The sequence below is a fragment of the Zonotrichia leucophrys genome, chromosome 2 (genome assembly GCF_028769735.1).
Source record: "Zonotrichia leucophrys gambelii isolate GWCS_2022_RI chromosome 2, RI_Zleu_2.0, whole genome shotgun sequence".
Lineage (NCBI taxonomy): Eukaryota > Metazoa > Chordata > Aves > Passeriformes > Passerellidae > Zonotrichia > Zonotrichia leucophrys.
In genome coordinates, this window is record NC_088171.1 from 136,637,888 (window position 1) to 136,652,194 (window position 14,307).

The 14,307-nt window shown below is 43.5% G+C and overlaps 1 protein-coding gene across 1 annotated transcript in view; it reads left to right on the top strand.

Annotated features, from left to right (window-relative positions):
* EXT1 (exostosin glycosyltransferase 1) overlaps nucleotides 1-13,952 on the top strand; it is a 181,080-nt gene extending 167,128 nt beyond the window's left edge. Inside the window, exons 8-11 of the mRNA XM_064706579.1 lie at nucleotides 907-996; nucleotides 4,669-4,829; nucleotides 5,819-5,990; nucleotides 8,540-13,952. Of these exons, the coding sequence (XP_064562649.1) occupies nucleotides 907-996; nucleotides 4,669-4,829; nucleotides 5,819-5,990; nucleotides 8,540-8,725 (609 nt within the window). The 3' untranslated portion in view covers nucleotides 8,726-13,952. The remainder of the gene's footprint in view (nucleotides 1-906; nucleotides 997-4,668; nucleotides 4,830-5,818; nucleotides 5,991-8,539) is intronic.
* The last annotated feature ends 355 nt before the right edge of the window (nucleotides 13,953-14,307 follow it).

Sequence of the window (14,307 nt, forward strand, 5' to 3'; positions counted from 1 at the left end):
AGGACCTTAAAGACTATCCAGTGCCAACCCCTCTGCCATGGACCAAGAAACCTCTCTCTAGACCAGATTGCTCAGAGCCCTGTGCAGCCTTGAGCACTCCCAGGGATAGGGCATCCACAATTTCTCTGGGCAACCTGTTACAGTGCCTCACCACCCTCACAGTAAAGATTTTTTTCCTAATACCTAATCTAAACCTCCTCTCTGTCAGTTTGAATTCATTCCCCCTTGTGCTGTCTCTACATGCTCGTATAAAACGTCCCTCTCCATCTTTCTTTCAGGCTCCCTGCAGGTACTGGAAGGCCATTTAAGAATGTGACTTCTTAAAATGCTACAATACCTATATAATTCTTCATGCAGATAAAGCTTGATTTGAGCTTTAAAAGCTTGAGTTCTTTAGTATGTTCTCCTTTTCTGATGGAGAATGTTGCACCATCCTGGTAGTATTACATCCTTCACACACAGCCTGGGCTGTTTGGTTTCCCAGCTGTGCAAGCTTATGAAGGCTGCAAAGTCCTTCTCAGCGTTCATTACCTCTGATCCTCACACCCTGTAGGAGAGCAGAGGGACAGTCCTAGCCACCAGGGAAAATATCCTCCACAAAGAAGCTGTAGGCACATCTAATTATCAGTACAGACCAGTGCTGTTTGTCACTAAAGAAAAGCAGCCTGCTGCAAAGAGGGAAGTCTGTTCAGAAATTACTCCTCAGATAGAAGGTAGAGGCTGACTGCTGGAGTGACAAAAATGACACTCCTTCACTTTTGAGCTGAAGGGTCCTTTCCATCAGACAGAAATATGCCACCTACCTCGGACAAGAGGAAATAAGAGTGAGGAATAAATTATTTGCCTTGGAAATGAGTCCTTCAAGTGATTTTTATTTCCTCCCCTTCCTGCCTTGAATACGCACAGGTTATGAGCAGTCGCTTCCTACCCTACGACAACATCGTGACAGACGCAGTGCTGAGCCTGGATGAGGACACCGTGCTTTCAACCACTGAGGTAAGTACGGGTCTCTGGGACTCTGCTTGGCTCCTGGGCTCAGCTGAGCACAGCAGGTTTGCTCTTGCCATTGCCAGTGAGCAAATGTTACAAGATTTCCGTCTGCACTGCTCAGATTTAGGGTGTTGCACTTGTTTCAGCAGCCCTGCCACTGCCTGCCATCAGAGGAGCTTTTGCCCTGGTTAATTGGCTCATCATTAGCATATGGTGCTTCCGTTCTTTATTATTTTAGTAACATAGCTGCAGGCGGGTGTAGGCAGCCGAGAGCAGTCAGCTTTAATATTCTGCTCTCACTTTTGTGACTGGGGTGGCTTATCCCCCCACAGTATCAGTAGAGGGGGAAGGCTTGTCAGCAGAGAGGGACTGCTATCACTCCAAAATACAGCATTGCCACCCTGGTGCAGATTTCACTGAGGAATGCTCCTCTCCATTGTGTCAGCCCATAAAATTGGAGTTCTTTGCTAGTTTAGGTGCTTGAGTGTCTGTGCCAAGAGCAAGATAGCACTAAGAAAAATACTGTAGAAAACCAATTTTTACAACTGGGATGAGTATTGATTTCTAGAACCTCTTCCTGAGAACCACAAGGGAAACCGATGACAGTTTATATAGAGTGCAATATTTGGGAAATACATTATTAATGATGGCCAGGGAATAGCTTGAAAAACTCGATTTTCTTTTGTTTTCCCTTTTTTCCTCCATGTCCATGGTCATTCTGCTCTCCCCACTTCACCTACATAAAAATGCATTTCTGTCAGTGATGAGGATCTTTCAGTGATGCTGCCAGTACTTATATGTCAGTGAAGAAGTGTGTAACATTAGTCTTCAGTCACTGCTATATACCCTAAGATGTCACTGAATTTGTTCTAAATGGATGAGATTGCAACTGCTCTTGTCCCCTGTACAGATGTTGTGCTGTGGTTAGGCTGCCGAAGAAATAGCCTTGGTAGCCCTCTTTTACTTCAAAAATGAAAGAAATAGTTGACATTGAACCTGTTTGATGCCAGTGTTACACCTTGGCAGTTTCTGCTAGATGAGGAAGAATATGGCCGCTGCCAAAGCACTTGTATGCAAAGCCCTGCACAGCCCAAAGAAACCCCAAAGCAATAAAAGACATTTCTCCTTGGGCTGGACTTCCTAAGCAGGTTGTTGCTCAGGATGAAGGGTCCCATCTCAGCTGCCCTGGGGATCATGGGCAGTACCTTCTAAGGTACTTCATTGCACTGACAGGGTATTTACAGCAATCCAGCCTGTGGATTCCCTGAGGATTTGAGGCTTTGTTTTGTTTTGACTGGTATTTAGTCATCCTGCAAACTTCAGAGTCATACAGGCTTCTGGAACACATGAAATATGAAATAAATAGTGTTTCTCATTTGACTTGGCCATGTTTTACCCTAAACATTTTGAAGCACAAATACTTGCTGTTGTGTGAGGCAGCCTACACTTTTCTTTGTGGCTTTGTTACTTTGCTTTGTTTTCTTTGTTGCTCCTGTGAGCAACTTACAGCTGATCCTGTGTTTGTGCAGTGGGTGTTTGCTCTACGAGCCCCCTGGTCCCTGTGCTGCAGACAGAACCAGCTGGCCAGCTCTTGCTAGAGCCCACCTTGCAGCTTCAGCCTGTCTCTGCCAGGGTGCCACCACCAGCAGCTCTGCTTGGTGGCTCTCCATGAAGAGAGAACTCTCTGTTGCTTCACTTCCCCCACGGTACAGCTTACACCAGTGAGATGTGACATCTCCTTTGAAACTAACTACACATGGAGGGTTGTAGTGGCACAGCTACAAGGCCCAGAAAAGGCAGTTTAGAAACATGGTCAAAGACAATCACATTCCCACTGAAAACAGCAGTCACCAGGCACATCCTCTGGACTGTCTGACCCCGGTGTGTAAAGGTTTTCCACTCTCAATAGAGCGGGGGGTGATTGTTCTGTGAGAGGAGCTGTTCCACAGGCACAGAGGGTGTGTGCATGGGAAGTCATTAGCAATCAGTGTGGGTCATGATCCAGAGGTTTAAGAGATTGCTAGCTTGGTTGGGTTTTCCTGGTGATCAGCCAAGAGTGGCAGTGCTGCTGGAAATTACTTAGGATGAGACCTGAGAGGCTTTTCTAATAAAGGGAGTTTTCTCTTAGGATGATTGCTTTACTGCATCTCCCTAGTGCAAGGGCAGATACTTGAAAGCACAAGAGAGGACATTGGGTGCAGCAATTTTATTATTTATTTAAGTTTGAGATTCTCAGACTTCTGTAAAGAAAACAGATGTCACGTTTTATGGGAAAGGCCTTTATAGGGAAAAAAACCCTTCAGTTCTTTCATGTGGTATTGATTTGGATGAGATCAGAACTATCACAACGGTAACTGGTTTGTGCACATTGTCTTTCTGGTTGGCCTCAGATTCCTTGAAACAACTTTAAAGAAAATAACCAGGCCCTAACTTTGTATTTCAGCCCATGTGCGACTCTTCTGTTTCATAAAAACACTGTAAATGTGAGAAGTCTGACAGTAATCAACACAAAATGGGACTGTTCTCAGAGCAGCTATTCTTTACCTAACCTCTACACCCTTAACTTTGACTGCATTCTTGGAAGGTTTTTCAAACACTTTTGAGTGAAGTTTTAGGTCCCTCTGGTACTGAGGGGAGCCTAATTTGCAGTGCAGAAACAAAGCCCTCTTTTTTTGGGTTTGAATAGAACAATAAGAATTGTGTATAACTCCTAAAAAATTTCAGTCTAGCTTGAGCTCCAAACTCTAAGTTGAAGGGTGGGGACGGCCAACCATTGATAAAATCTTTCCATATATATTTTTACCAAACTCTTGTCAAATATCAGGCTGACAATCCTTTTGCAAACTACCCAGATCATCCCTTTCCTAATATCACTAGATTTTGTTTGGTAGGATCATGGGGTAGCAATGTCCTGTCACTTCTCAGTTCTCAGAGATTTGAGTTATTAGACTAGCTACAGCAAGACAATAAAATAAAAAAATGCCATTGGCAGCATTTGAGCATTTGACATAGTCTTTTGTCTCATACAATATAAAGCATTTTTCATAAAGTTTGGGCTCCCTATGCAATTTAACTAAATGGGAATTTTATCTTCCTCTTTATTAAGCTATATATTGAACCTTTTTGGTCATATTGACAGTCTTGAAAGTATGACTGACATGGTCTTCGGAAGGCTCAAAACAGAAAATATAAAAGGACTCCACACTGACTGTTTTATTTTCACTGAGCCACCTTTACCATTTAAAGTGCTTGACTCCGGATTTTCAAACTCTGTGTTAACAGTGATTATAATGGTAGGTGCAATGCATGAAGATGTGCAGAAATTTCAGTTTACCACATGGCCATTACCCCTTGGTGTTGCATCGAGGTATAAATACATGCACCTACGCCCATTCTTTCTGTAACTTGAAAAGGTTTGATATGTAAAGGGCAAGCTTGAAAATGTTAATGTAATGCTGTGATGCTCTAGACTCCCTTTAACAGGAACCATTAAAATGTACATAATTATCGGGCAAAATGTCAAGCAGTCAGTTTAATTTACTGATGAATACACAGAATTACTGTTTTGCAACAGTTCCAAGATTTTGAACTGCGAATTAGTGGCAAGGTTGTATTTTGTTTTGTTGACATTTGTTGAAACGGTTTCAGTATTCATTTGGCCTGTACCTTTGTCCACAGGTGGATTTTGCCTTTACAGTTTGGCAGAGCTTTCCAGAGAGGATTGTAGGCTATCCTGCACGCAGTCACTTCTGGGACAACACTAAGGAAAGGTGGGGGTATACCTCCAAATGGACTAATGACTATTCCATGGTATTGACAGGAGCTGCTATTTACCACAAGTAAGAATCAAGAGCATCTGCTATCCTTCTTCTTTCTATATGAAACATAATAGTAAAGAGGGGGTGGGGTGTGAAGAACATTCTTCTGGGGAGGGGGAAAAAAGATAGTAAGTGGGTCTACTTTTTATGGGGTAATAATTTAAGTTCTTGGTTGAGCTCTGGGGATCTGGTAATCATTACTGCACTTGTTGGGTCTCTTTGAAGTCACTTGTGTTTTGAGGCAGTCGGACTGCTCTTTTTAACATCAGGAATTACATACTTCAAAGAGTTCTCGAATTCATTAAGCTGCTTGGCTGAATGGCCTGTAGCATAGCAGAAAGGAGGTTACTTCCAGACCAGCTCTGGGTATGTGTTGGCTGACAGCTACAGACTGCAAAGTCTTCTGGCTACTCTAGAAATGTAGTACAATGGGCATGTGACAGTTCAGCATATTGCAGCATGTTGGAGAAAACCTATGCTGTTAGAACTTCAGCAGACCAAGGTCCTCTCTACATTTAAAGAAAAATAAAATTCTGGAATCTCTAATCCACACCCCCACTAAGGAGATGACAGGCCACAGGGGATGATACAGACCCAAAGAAGAATAATTTCAACAATGAGAACAGTAGTAGGGCAGTTTTAATGCAAGTTCTTTCCAACTGAACAGTTTGGGAAGAAAATAGGGAGGATGGATTCATCAGTGTTGTCTATCACATTGTGGCACAGTGGGGCTCTCCTTCCTCCTTGTCCATTATCTTGGTACTTAGGCCCACATTGTTTCCTTCAACGTGGTTGCAGAAAAGGTTACATGTTCTCTTTCTCCTTTAGCACTGTTTACTGTCCTGATGAGAAACTGATTTGTTTTCCCTTCTTGTTGGAGGGTGAGACCAAAGAAAGGAAGTGCTATATGGGGAGATGAGTACAAAACTTGGGTTTCAACTGAGATAGAAATGTCCTGGATCCCTGAAAGCCCAGTGACTTGTATTAATAACACTGCTGTTGGTTTTCAGATATTATCACTACCTGTACACTCATTACCTGCCTGCCAGCCTAAAGAATATGGTGGACCAACTGGCCAATTGTGAGGACATTCTAATGAATTTTTTGGTGTCAGCCGTGACAAAATTGCCTCCAATCAAAGTAACACAGAAAAAACAGTATAAGGAGACCATGATGGGACAGGTATGTAATCACAGCATGTTTCAGCAGTTGGGATGTATTGATAATGTAACAGGTTCACTTCTAGGTTAAGCTTACAGAGTGGTACAATTCTGTCAAATATTTTTGCAGTTTCTAGTTTAGCAGAACTGTGAATAGACTTAAGATATGCTTATTATAATGAAGAAAAAAGAAAACCAGCAAAGCAGCAAACATCTACTGAGAATGCTGTTTCCCTTCATAGTTTTCTGACATGATGTTACTCCTGGTGATCCCAAACTCTTGAAACTGATGATTATGGTGACTGAATTCCAGTTAAACCCTAATTTTCTAAGTATTCTAGACCCAAGACCTAGTCATGGAATGCTAGAAGCATAAGTAAATTCTAGAAAGATTTTCTATTTTTTATTATTATTGATTAATATAATGTACCAGGCTGTCCCTGTGCTATTTTAAATTATATAGTGTGATTCAAGCACTGACACTGAACTGTCACAACAGAGATAATTTGTGATATGCAAGTGTTTTTTCCCCACAGGGAACATTTTATCCCACAGTCATGCCATCACTCATTAGCAGCCATGAAGTGCTTGTTTTAGGTCCTCTTCCACATACTGGATAAGCCTTCTGTCCTTGCAGAAGTACCTCTAGTAACAGGGGTACATGGTGGTGTGTGGACACTTGTCCTCCTACCCTGTGTGAGAGGGCAATGAGGGGAATAGGGAGTCCTGAGCAGCCTCCCCTCTGTGCTGCCATGGTGTCAGTGATCTCAGTGCAAACAGCACCACCATTGCTGGGGGGCAGGTGAAACAAGGACCCTCGATTTTCCCCTCCCATTTTCCCCTGGTACCACTACTCAGACCTTTGACTGGGGAGTTGCCATGCCCGTGTGTAAACTGCATTATCTCTGTGTCACTGTGCTGGCACCTGAGGTAGCATTGGTAGCATTCAGCAGTTCTGACTCGTCTGGGTGCCCAGGAGACCTTCTGTGAACAAGAAGGTCCCATCCAGAAAGTCCCTATTGCTTCCAGCTTCAGCCTCACCTCTCCACAGGGCTGTGCTTTGGCTGTTTGGCAAAGATGGAGCATTCATTTTTCATCTTACAGCACGGGTGACTCGAGTCAGCCATGAACTATAACTCTCTCCTACAGACAAGTTGTTCCTGCAGCTTTGGGAAATGTAATGGACCATGTTCATAATTCCTTGAAAGACAAATAAAAAATTAACATAACCTCACTGTTGTGACAGAGATGAATAGTCATATGGAAATTCAGTGTTAATGGCCAAAATACCTGCTATAATCCTCTAGCAACAAGCTTTTACTGGCTCTTTAGTGGCTCTGTATAATCAGGAGGCTGCAATCAATGCACATTATAATCTACCACTTGAGCTGAACTGGACAGGCCTTATCACAGTCATTTGGCAAGTCCCTGACTTTACCTACTTCTTCATGTTTTAATTTACATCCTTTGATTTTATCAATTTATATTTGTTATTAAAGTATAGTGGAAACATAAGTGCTATAGAGAGATGCATGGGAAGTGGCACAAAAAAACCCTAGGTTCTCAACATTCATACTTTATCTTAAATAATAGCTTTATTATGTTTATAAATGTTCTTTAGGTACAGACAATGAATAATAGCAGCTTTAAAGCTGCTAGGGCCTTTTTTTTCCAGAGCTGCTGAGTTTCAATGGACTTCCACAGGGATTACAGCTGCCCTGAACTTTGGAAAATCATGCCAGAATATTTTGCATGTATGCAGTCAAAGACCATGGTGTTTTCCTTGGGTCAGAGTTAAATATGATGTAGTGTGGGACTCCATTTTTTGAGTCTGTGAGACAGTGCTGATGCACTGGACTTGGCCAGAGGGATTCCTGGAATCACCTTGCTTTTCACTGCAGGGCACTACACACAAGAGTAATGCCAAGCACATAAGACCATCTAAGTTGCAAGCTGGTTGAAATTACTTGTCTATAAATTCCTGCAGATCTGAACTGCAAAAGTTCAGGTTTGACCCTGAATAGTTGTTCTTTCTATGGATGAAGACCATGGGCAGCAACTGGCCTGGCCTTGGGTGTGCACCTCTGCTGGAAAGCAATGGCCTTCTGTTTTTTCCTGGTGGTTTTTAAGAACTTGTTGTATCGCTGAAATAGCTGGAGGGTTTGAAGGAAAGAAGAGTGGGGGATAAGGTGAAATAGAGTGCTGGCAAGATCTGGGAGTGCTGCTTGTGGCTCTTGTGTTCCACAGGCTGGCTCGTGGTTGAGCTCATGTTTCCACGCTGCCCTGTCCTCTGCTGTCTTTGGGAAGTCAGGGGTGTCCAGCTCAGCACTGCTGGATCTGCTGTGGGCAGGGTGTTCTTGCCCTCTTTGAGCCCCCCAGCCAGGTTCCAGCCGCCACAGAACCGCGTGTCCCGGAGCCCTGGCACGGCGGGGCGCCATGGTGAATGCCTGGCCCAGCTCCCGCCATTCATTCTCGCCATTCCCTCCATTCCCACCATTCCCACCATTCCCTCCATTCCCACCATCCTGTGTGCCAAGGGTGACCCTGATCTCTGCTCTCCTCTCCTCACAGACATCCCGGGCCTCGCGCTGGGCCGACCCCGACCACTTTGCCCAGCGGCAGAGCTGCATGAACACTTTTGCCAGCTGGTTTGGCTATATGCCGCTGATCCACTCGCAGATGAGGCTCGACCCTGTCCTCTTTAAAGACCAGGTCTCCATCCTGAGGAAGAAGTACCGAGACATTGAACGACTCTGAGGCCGCTGCCGAGGGAGCCGGACTGTGCGCCGGCAGCGAGCGCCCGACCCCGCCGGCCGCGGCTCCGCGCCGAACCGCCGGCACGCTGCTGTCGCTGGGACTAGGTCGTGTACAGTTTCATTATGGAACATTAAATAATTATTTTTGAAATGATTGCTATGCAGGTTTAAACTTTTTTAATGATCAAAAAAAAAACCCTATTAAAAACAGAGTTCTTTCTTTAATCAAAATTGTGTTGGTTGTGAATATTTCAGAGCTGCCATTTCTTTCTTTTATGCATTTGATTGTCAATGCAATTTTCATTCCTTTTTCCCTGCGCAGTTAAACGCTGGAATCTCACTGGGGGAAAATGCAGCAGGTTCAGAAACAAACTGAGCACAAACAGGACAGAACTGAAGTATTAATCTTTCTTGTTTACTACCAACTTTTTTTTCCAGTTTTCCCCAAGCCAGTAGCAGCCCCTGTAGCTGAAATCCTTTGGACAGCTGGAAAACTAGAGAATCTCCAAGGAGCCAAATGAGAGGGCAGATCCTTCTGGTTGGGGACCTCTGTTTTAAAGGCAATCAGCCTTGCCTTGAAGGGAGAGAGAAGCATTATTGTGGAGGAGCTTGACATGGAACACAGGGACACACGTGCACAGCAGGGCTGCAGGGCCGTGTGTTGTGCTCAGGGAGGCACACCTGAGTGTCCCTGCCCATGGATGGCACAGCACCCCGGGCATGGTGGTCCTGTGGAACACCCAGAGCCTGTGCAAGTCCCTGCTGCGGGCAGCGGTGCCTCTTGGCAGCTAAACATCCAGAAGTAGATTTGTTCTGAGGGTAAAAGGAGTGGTGATGGAAAGCAAGAAAGCACTTTGGTGCTTGCAGTGCAGGAATTTGGCCTGAAACTGGCTTATTTGACATCAAAGCATGGGCTTCTCTTTTTTCCCTTTTTTTTTTTTTTTGGAAGTGCAAATATATAGAAACATTCCCTCATGGAGGTCTGACACCTGAAGTAAAGCATATGGTCAGACACTGGGTCCTGGCACCAGTGGTGTTCCCAGGCATGCTTGGGGCAGGGTAACTCATACAAAAAACCTGCTTCTGAAAGATGAGTGCTGCTCATGCTCCAAAATGGTTTTAGCATTTCAAATATAAGTGTTTTTAAATTTAAATATTCCAGTTGTTTATTTTTTGTAGTCCTTTGCTTATTTATGTGTTTCTTTACATTGAAGAGTGAAAACAGAAGCAGTGATTTGGGTCAGGAAGATGCCATTCCAGTTTGCTAAGAAAATAAGCACTTTAAAAATGTTTCAAACCCTCACATTTTGGGGTGCTCTGTAATTATCTCCACCCCAAGAGGAGCTCTGTTAAGTCACAGCAAGAGGGTTTAGTGCTGATGCCCAGAAGACCAGCAAGCCTTTCTATACCTCACTTCTTTGTAAGCAGGCAGTCTGGTAGCAGGGATGAAGAGCAGAGACTCTTCAGTCACTACCAGTCCCATCTAGTAGGGATGAAGAGTAATTGGACCAGAATGACCACCTGTTTCCTTCAGGCTCAGGCACCTATTTAATATGCAGCTTTAAGCAACTCACATAACCAGGGCATGCCTCAATTTCCTCTTTGTAAAAGTAATAGTTACTGATTGTAGAGAGAATGCTGTGAAGCTCAAATAATTTCTCTTGCTGGTACGATTATTATCCCTAAACAGAAAGTTGCTGTCAAAGTGAAAAGTACATGTTGCTAAATGTTGAATGCAACCTGACATGTGAAGACTTGCAGAGGGTGCTTTGCTTTGCATATGTATTGCAGTATTTAAACAGAGCACATCAAGGTAGGACAGGACCATCAGGTTCCTGGCATTTTGTTTTAGAATCATAGAATGATTTGTGTTGGAAAGGATATTGAAAATCATTTGGTTCCAATCCCCCTGCCATGGGCAGGGACATCTTCCACTAGACCAGGTTGCTCAGAGCCTCATCCAGCCTGGCTTTGGACACCTCCAGGGTGTTCTGTGCAACCTGTTCCAGTGCCTCACCACCCTCACAGTAAAGAATTTCTTCCTAATACCTGATCTGAATCTACCTTCTTTCAGTTGAAAACCATTACCCCTTGACCTGTCGCTACATACCCTTGTAAATCTGAACCAAATCTTTAAAGGAATCTGCCAAAACATGTGAGACTGCAGTGACTTAAGTTGCTGAAAGGAAGAGGTGCCACTTTTCCCTCAATTCCCATTGCTCTCCCACTCCCTGGCCATGCAGTCTCACCTGATACCTTCTGCCATGGTGGTGGCCACCAGATGCTTCTGTGAGCCCATTCAGCTTTCACGGAAAACTGTCCAGTGATTTATTGGCTTTTTCTAATGCCAATTTAGAGAGTTAAATCAGCATGTGGAGAGAAATGTAAAGAGGCAGCAGTAGGTAGGCAAGGCCAGGGAGGGAAGGGGAGCAGGATATATTTCAGTCTGTGTTTGGGTGAGCTGCTAATTCAGCTGCCCACATCTTGTGAGAATCTGAACCTCACTTCCCTGTGCTCTCAGGTTTGTGTGTGGTGTTCTGGATGGGAAGGTGAAATCCACTGATTCTATTTTCCAGAGTGAAAGGCTCAGTGGCTCCCATGACTTGGAGATCAGGTAGCTCCTTCAAGGACTGGAACAGACCTCCTTAAACTCCCTTTTTGGAGAATGTGCCAAACACTGGATGAGGCTTTCAGGGCTCATGTTTTTGCTCATGTGCCATGTGCAGGTGAGTGAGCACCCATGTCCACCAGAGCATCTGCACCTCTGGGAAGCAGTCACTGGTCTGTAGCCAACAAGAGAGACCCGTACTAAAACAAAACTACAGTTCTGCTTGGGTTTTAGTAAATGCCATTTGGGTTGGAGTTTCAGTTAGAAAGAGAGTAAGTAACTATTTTTGGAGTGCAGCAAGTCAGGCCAAGCTGTTTGACATTCTGTTATCGTCTCTTTTTGGGGTGGCTGAAAGAGACTGTGCTAAAGTTCACTCTCAGTGTGATTCGAGGCCCCTTGTGTTTACTGATTGCTAATTAAGCAAGTGACAATGGAAGGCTTAGCTCCAGAGGGATGAGGATAGGTAGGAGCATTTCCCTTTGCGTGTGTTGCCCGGGCGCAGCCGTCGTGCTGGGAAGGAATGTCCCTCACAGCCGTCGCTCTCCGTGCCCGCAGCCCCGGGATGCAGGGGAAGGGCTGGACACAGCCCAGAGACTCTGTGTGTTACCCTCACTGTGGCCATCGCTGGCCAGTGCTCCTGAGAACAGCAGGCAAAGCCTCCCACGTCCACCTGTGTTGGACAGAGCTGTGTTGTTTCCTTTGTGAATGAAATCACTCTTCTGTCATGTCCTAGGTGCAAGTTAATGGTTCTTTATTCTTTTTTTTCTCCTCTCCCAATTCAGATGGTGCTGAAACAAGGTTCATTCCTTGTTGCTCCTTTTGTAGGTTTTTTTTTATTATTATTTTTCATTAACAGCAGGCTATGTTAGCCTTTACTTTACAGGTACTTGAATGCCTGATGACTTGACTGAGTGTTACGCATGTGGCCTTTTGTAAAGGTTACTGACCTTAATTTAATCAGGGGTGAGATGGGTGGATGAATGTGAATAGATCCATGCCATTAAAACAGAATAGAAGTAGGGATTAGAGTTTGGGAGAACTGATGAATTTTTAATTGAATTTATTAAAGGTAAAAAAAAAAAAATTAGAAACCGTTCCCAGTTATAATTGAATGAGATCTATTGCTGGAGAAAGGTTTCATGAGAAAAATGTGACACAAAAATAGGGGCAAACTTCCAAGATAGAAAGTGCCTGGCACTCCTTGCAGTCCCTTGGGCCTGCACAAGATTTTATTTGCCCTCTTTCTATTTTGTGAAAATCTCTAATGATTACCATACCTTTTTCTAGATGTGAATGTTTAAGCTTTGTAATAATTTCATAGTGAACACACTGGTGTGCTAATGCATGGCTGTTGAGCACTTTGATCTTTTCCATTGGAAAACATCATGGATTTGATCAATTTCAGGTTGCAATTTTTCTTTTAGAGCCAATTTTGGCAAAGAAATTAATTTTTCGCCAATGAGCGCCTTTTAAAATAGCTCATTTACCAAAAGATGTCATTTGGAGAATGGAAGTCATCATTTGAAACAATGAAAGAAAGAGCTAGATGTAGACTCAGATTTTTTAAAAATCTTTACATGCCCAGTGTACAACGTTGTGTCCTCCTCTTTTGCACTCCCCTACTGAAACTAAAGGAATACCATAACATCTGTTATCCATCGACAACAATTTGTTAATTCCTCCACTTAAACATCCTCTTACAGCAGAGGGTGGTTTGGTTGTCTGCTCTTTTATTTTTGGTTTTTTTTTCCATTCCCAGGCGGGCTCTGATGTCTGTTCTGGAAATGTGGCCTTCAAGGGCATCAGCCCGACAGAGCCATTTCCCTGGGCTGTAGTGGGATTTCACAGGATGCACCTGTGGTCTTCCAAGGAGGGACCTGCCCCACGCAGAGTCTTGGCTGGTGTCTGCTGGAAATAAAATTGCATCTTCCAAAATTTTGTACATCTCACCCTTGTTTAAAACTAAGTCAAGCTGGCCTTTATACCACAATTTTAACTGTCTTGACACACATTTTTTGAGTTGGAATTAAATTAGAGGGAGTTAAATTAGGCAAGGGTTAAACTGGGGGGCTGGGTGGGTATGGGACTCATCAGATGCTTTGAGATGCTCCCTCCCATTCTTTCACAATGTTTTTAGTGATTATTTCACAGTGGTTAGTGATGATCCAATGGGCCTTGCGACCTTGTACATAATTCTGTATATTTATTTTGAGAGAAAATATGTATAGTGTTTGGATTATGAGAATGGAAACCTGAACTGGGAATTCTTAGGTCAGCAAATGTAAAGCAAAAAGGCAAACAAAAATACAATCTTATTTTGTATAAAATGTACATTTTTGAGAAAAATTTTCTAATGCATTACCAATGTTTTCATAGTGCTGCCACATCTTTTTTAAAGTGTTTCTCCCTCTTTGTTTGACTATTGACAACATGGTGCAATTAAACCTAAAGCAAATGTGTGAATGAGAGAAAAAGAGAGAATGAGAAATTTAAAAGCCATATAATTTGGTTTACTTCATTAACCTGTATACCATCATAGGTTTACCATCTAAGATAGGTTGGTTTTATAGATAGTGTCACCAAAGACTTTTTTTCTTCAGATTTATTTTGAAAAGTTGTTAATAAAGGACGTACATTTCTGTTGCAGTGTGTTCTTATTTTCAAGGTAGAATAACAAATCTTTGGTTTGGTTCTTGAGAATGCAAATTTGGAAGCACAGTTGCCACATATGTCAATCTGAGGCAGTTAAATGAAAGGCTCTTTATCTGCTCTCTCCTCAGCCTGAACTGAGCGTTGGCTCTGTGCATATCCTGTGTCTCTTGTGCACTGACAAACGTGTGGTGTAGCATGTGGACACAGTGTCCTAATCCAGCAGCACTGACAGGAGTTTGCTGTCCTACCTGAGGGCAGAGCTTTGGTCTGTGTCACTTGTGTAAAGCAGGACAGTGTCCCTGCATTGTGACACAGCCATTGGT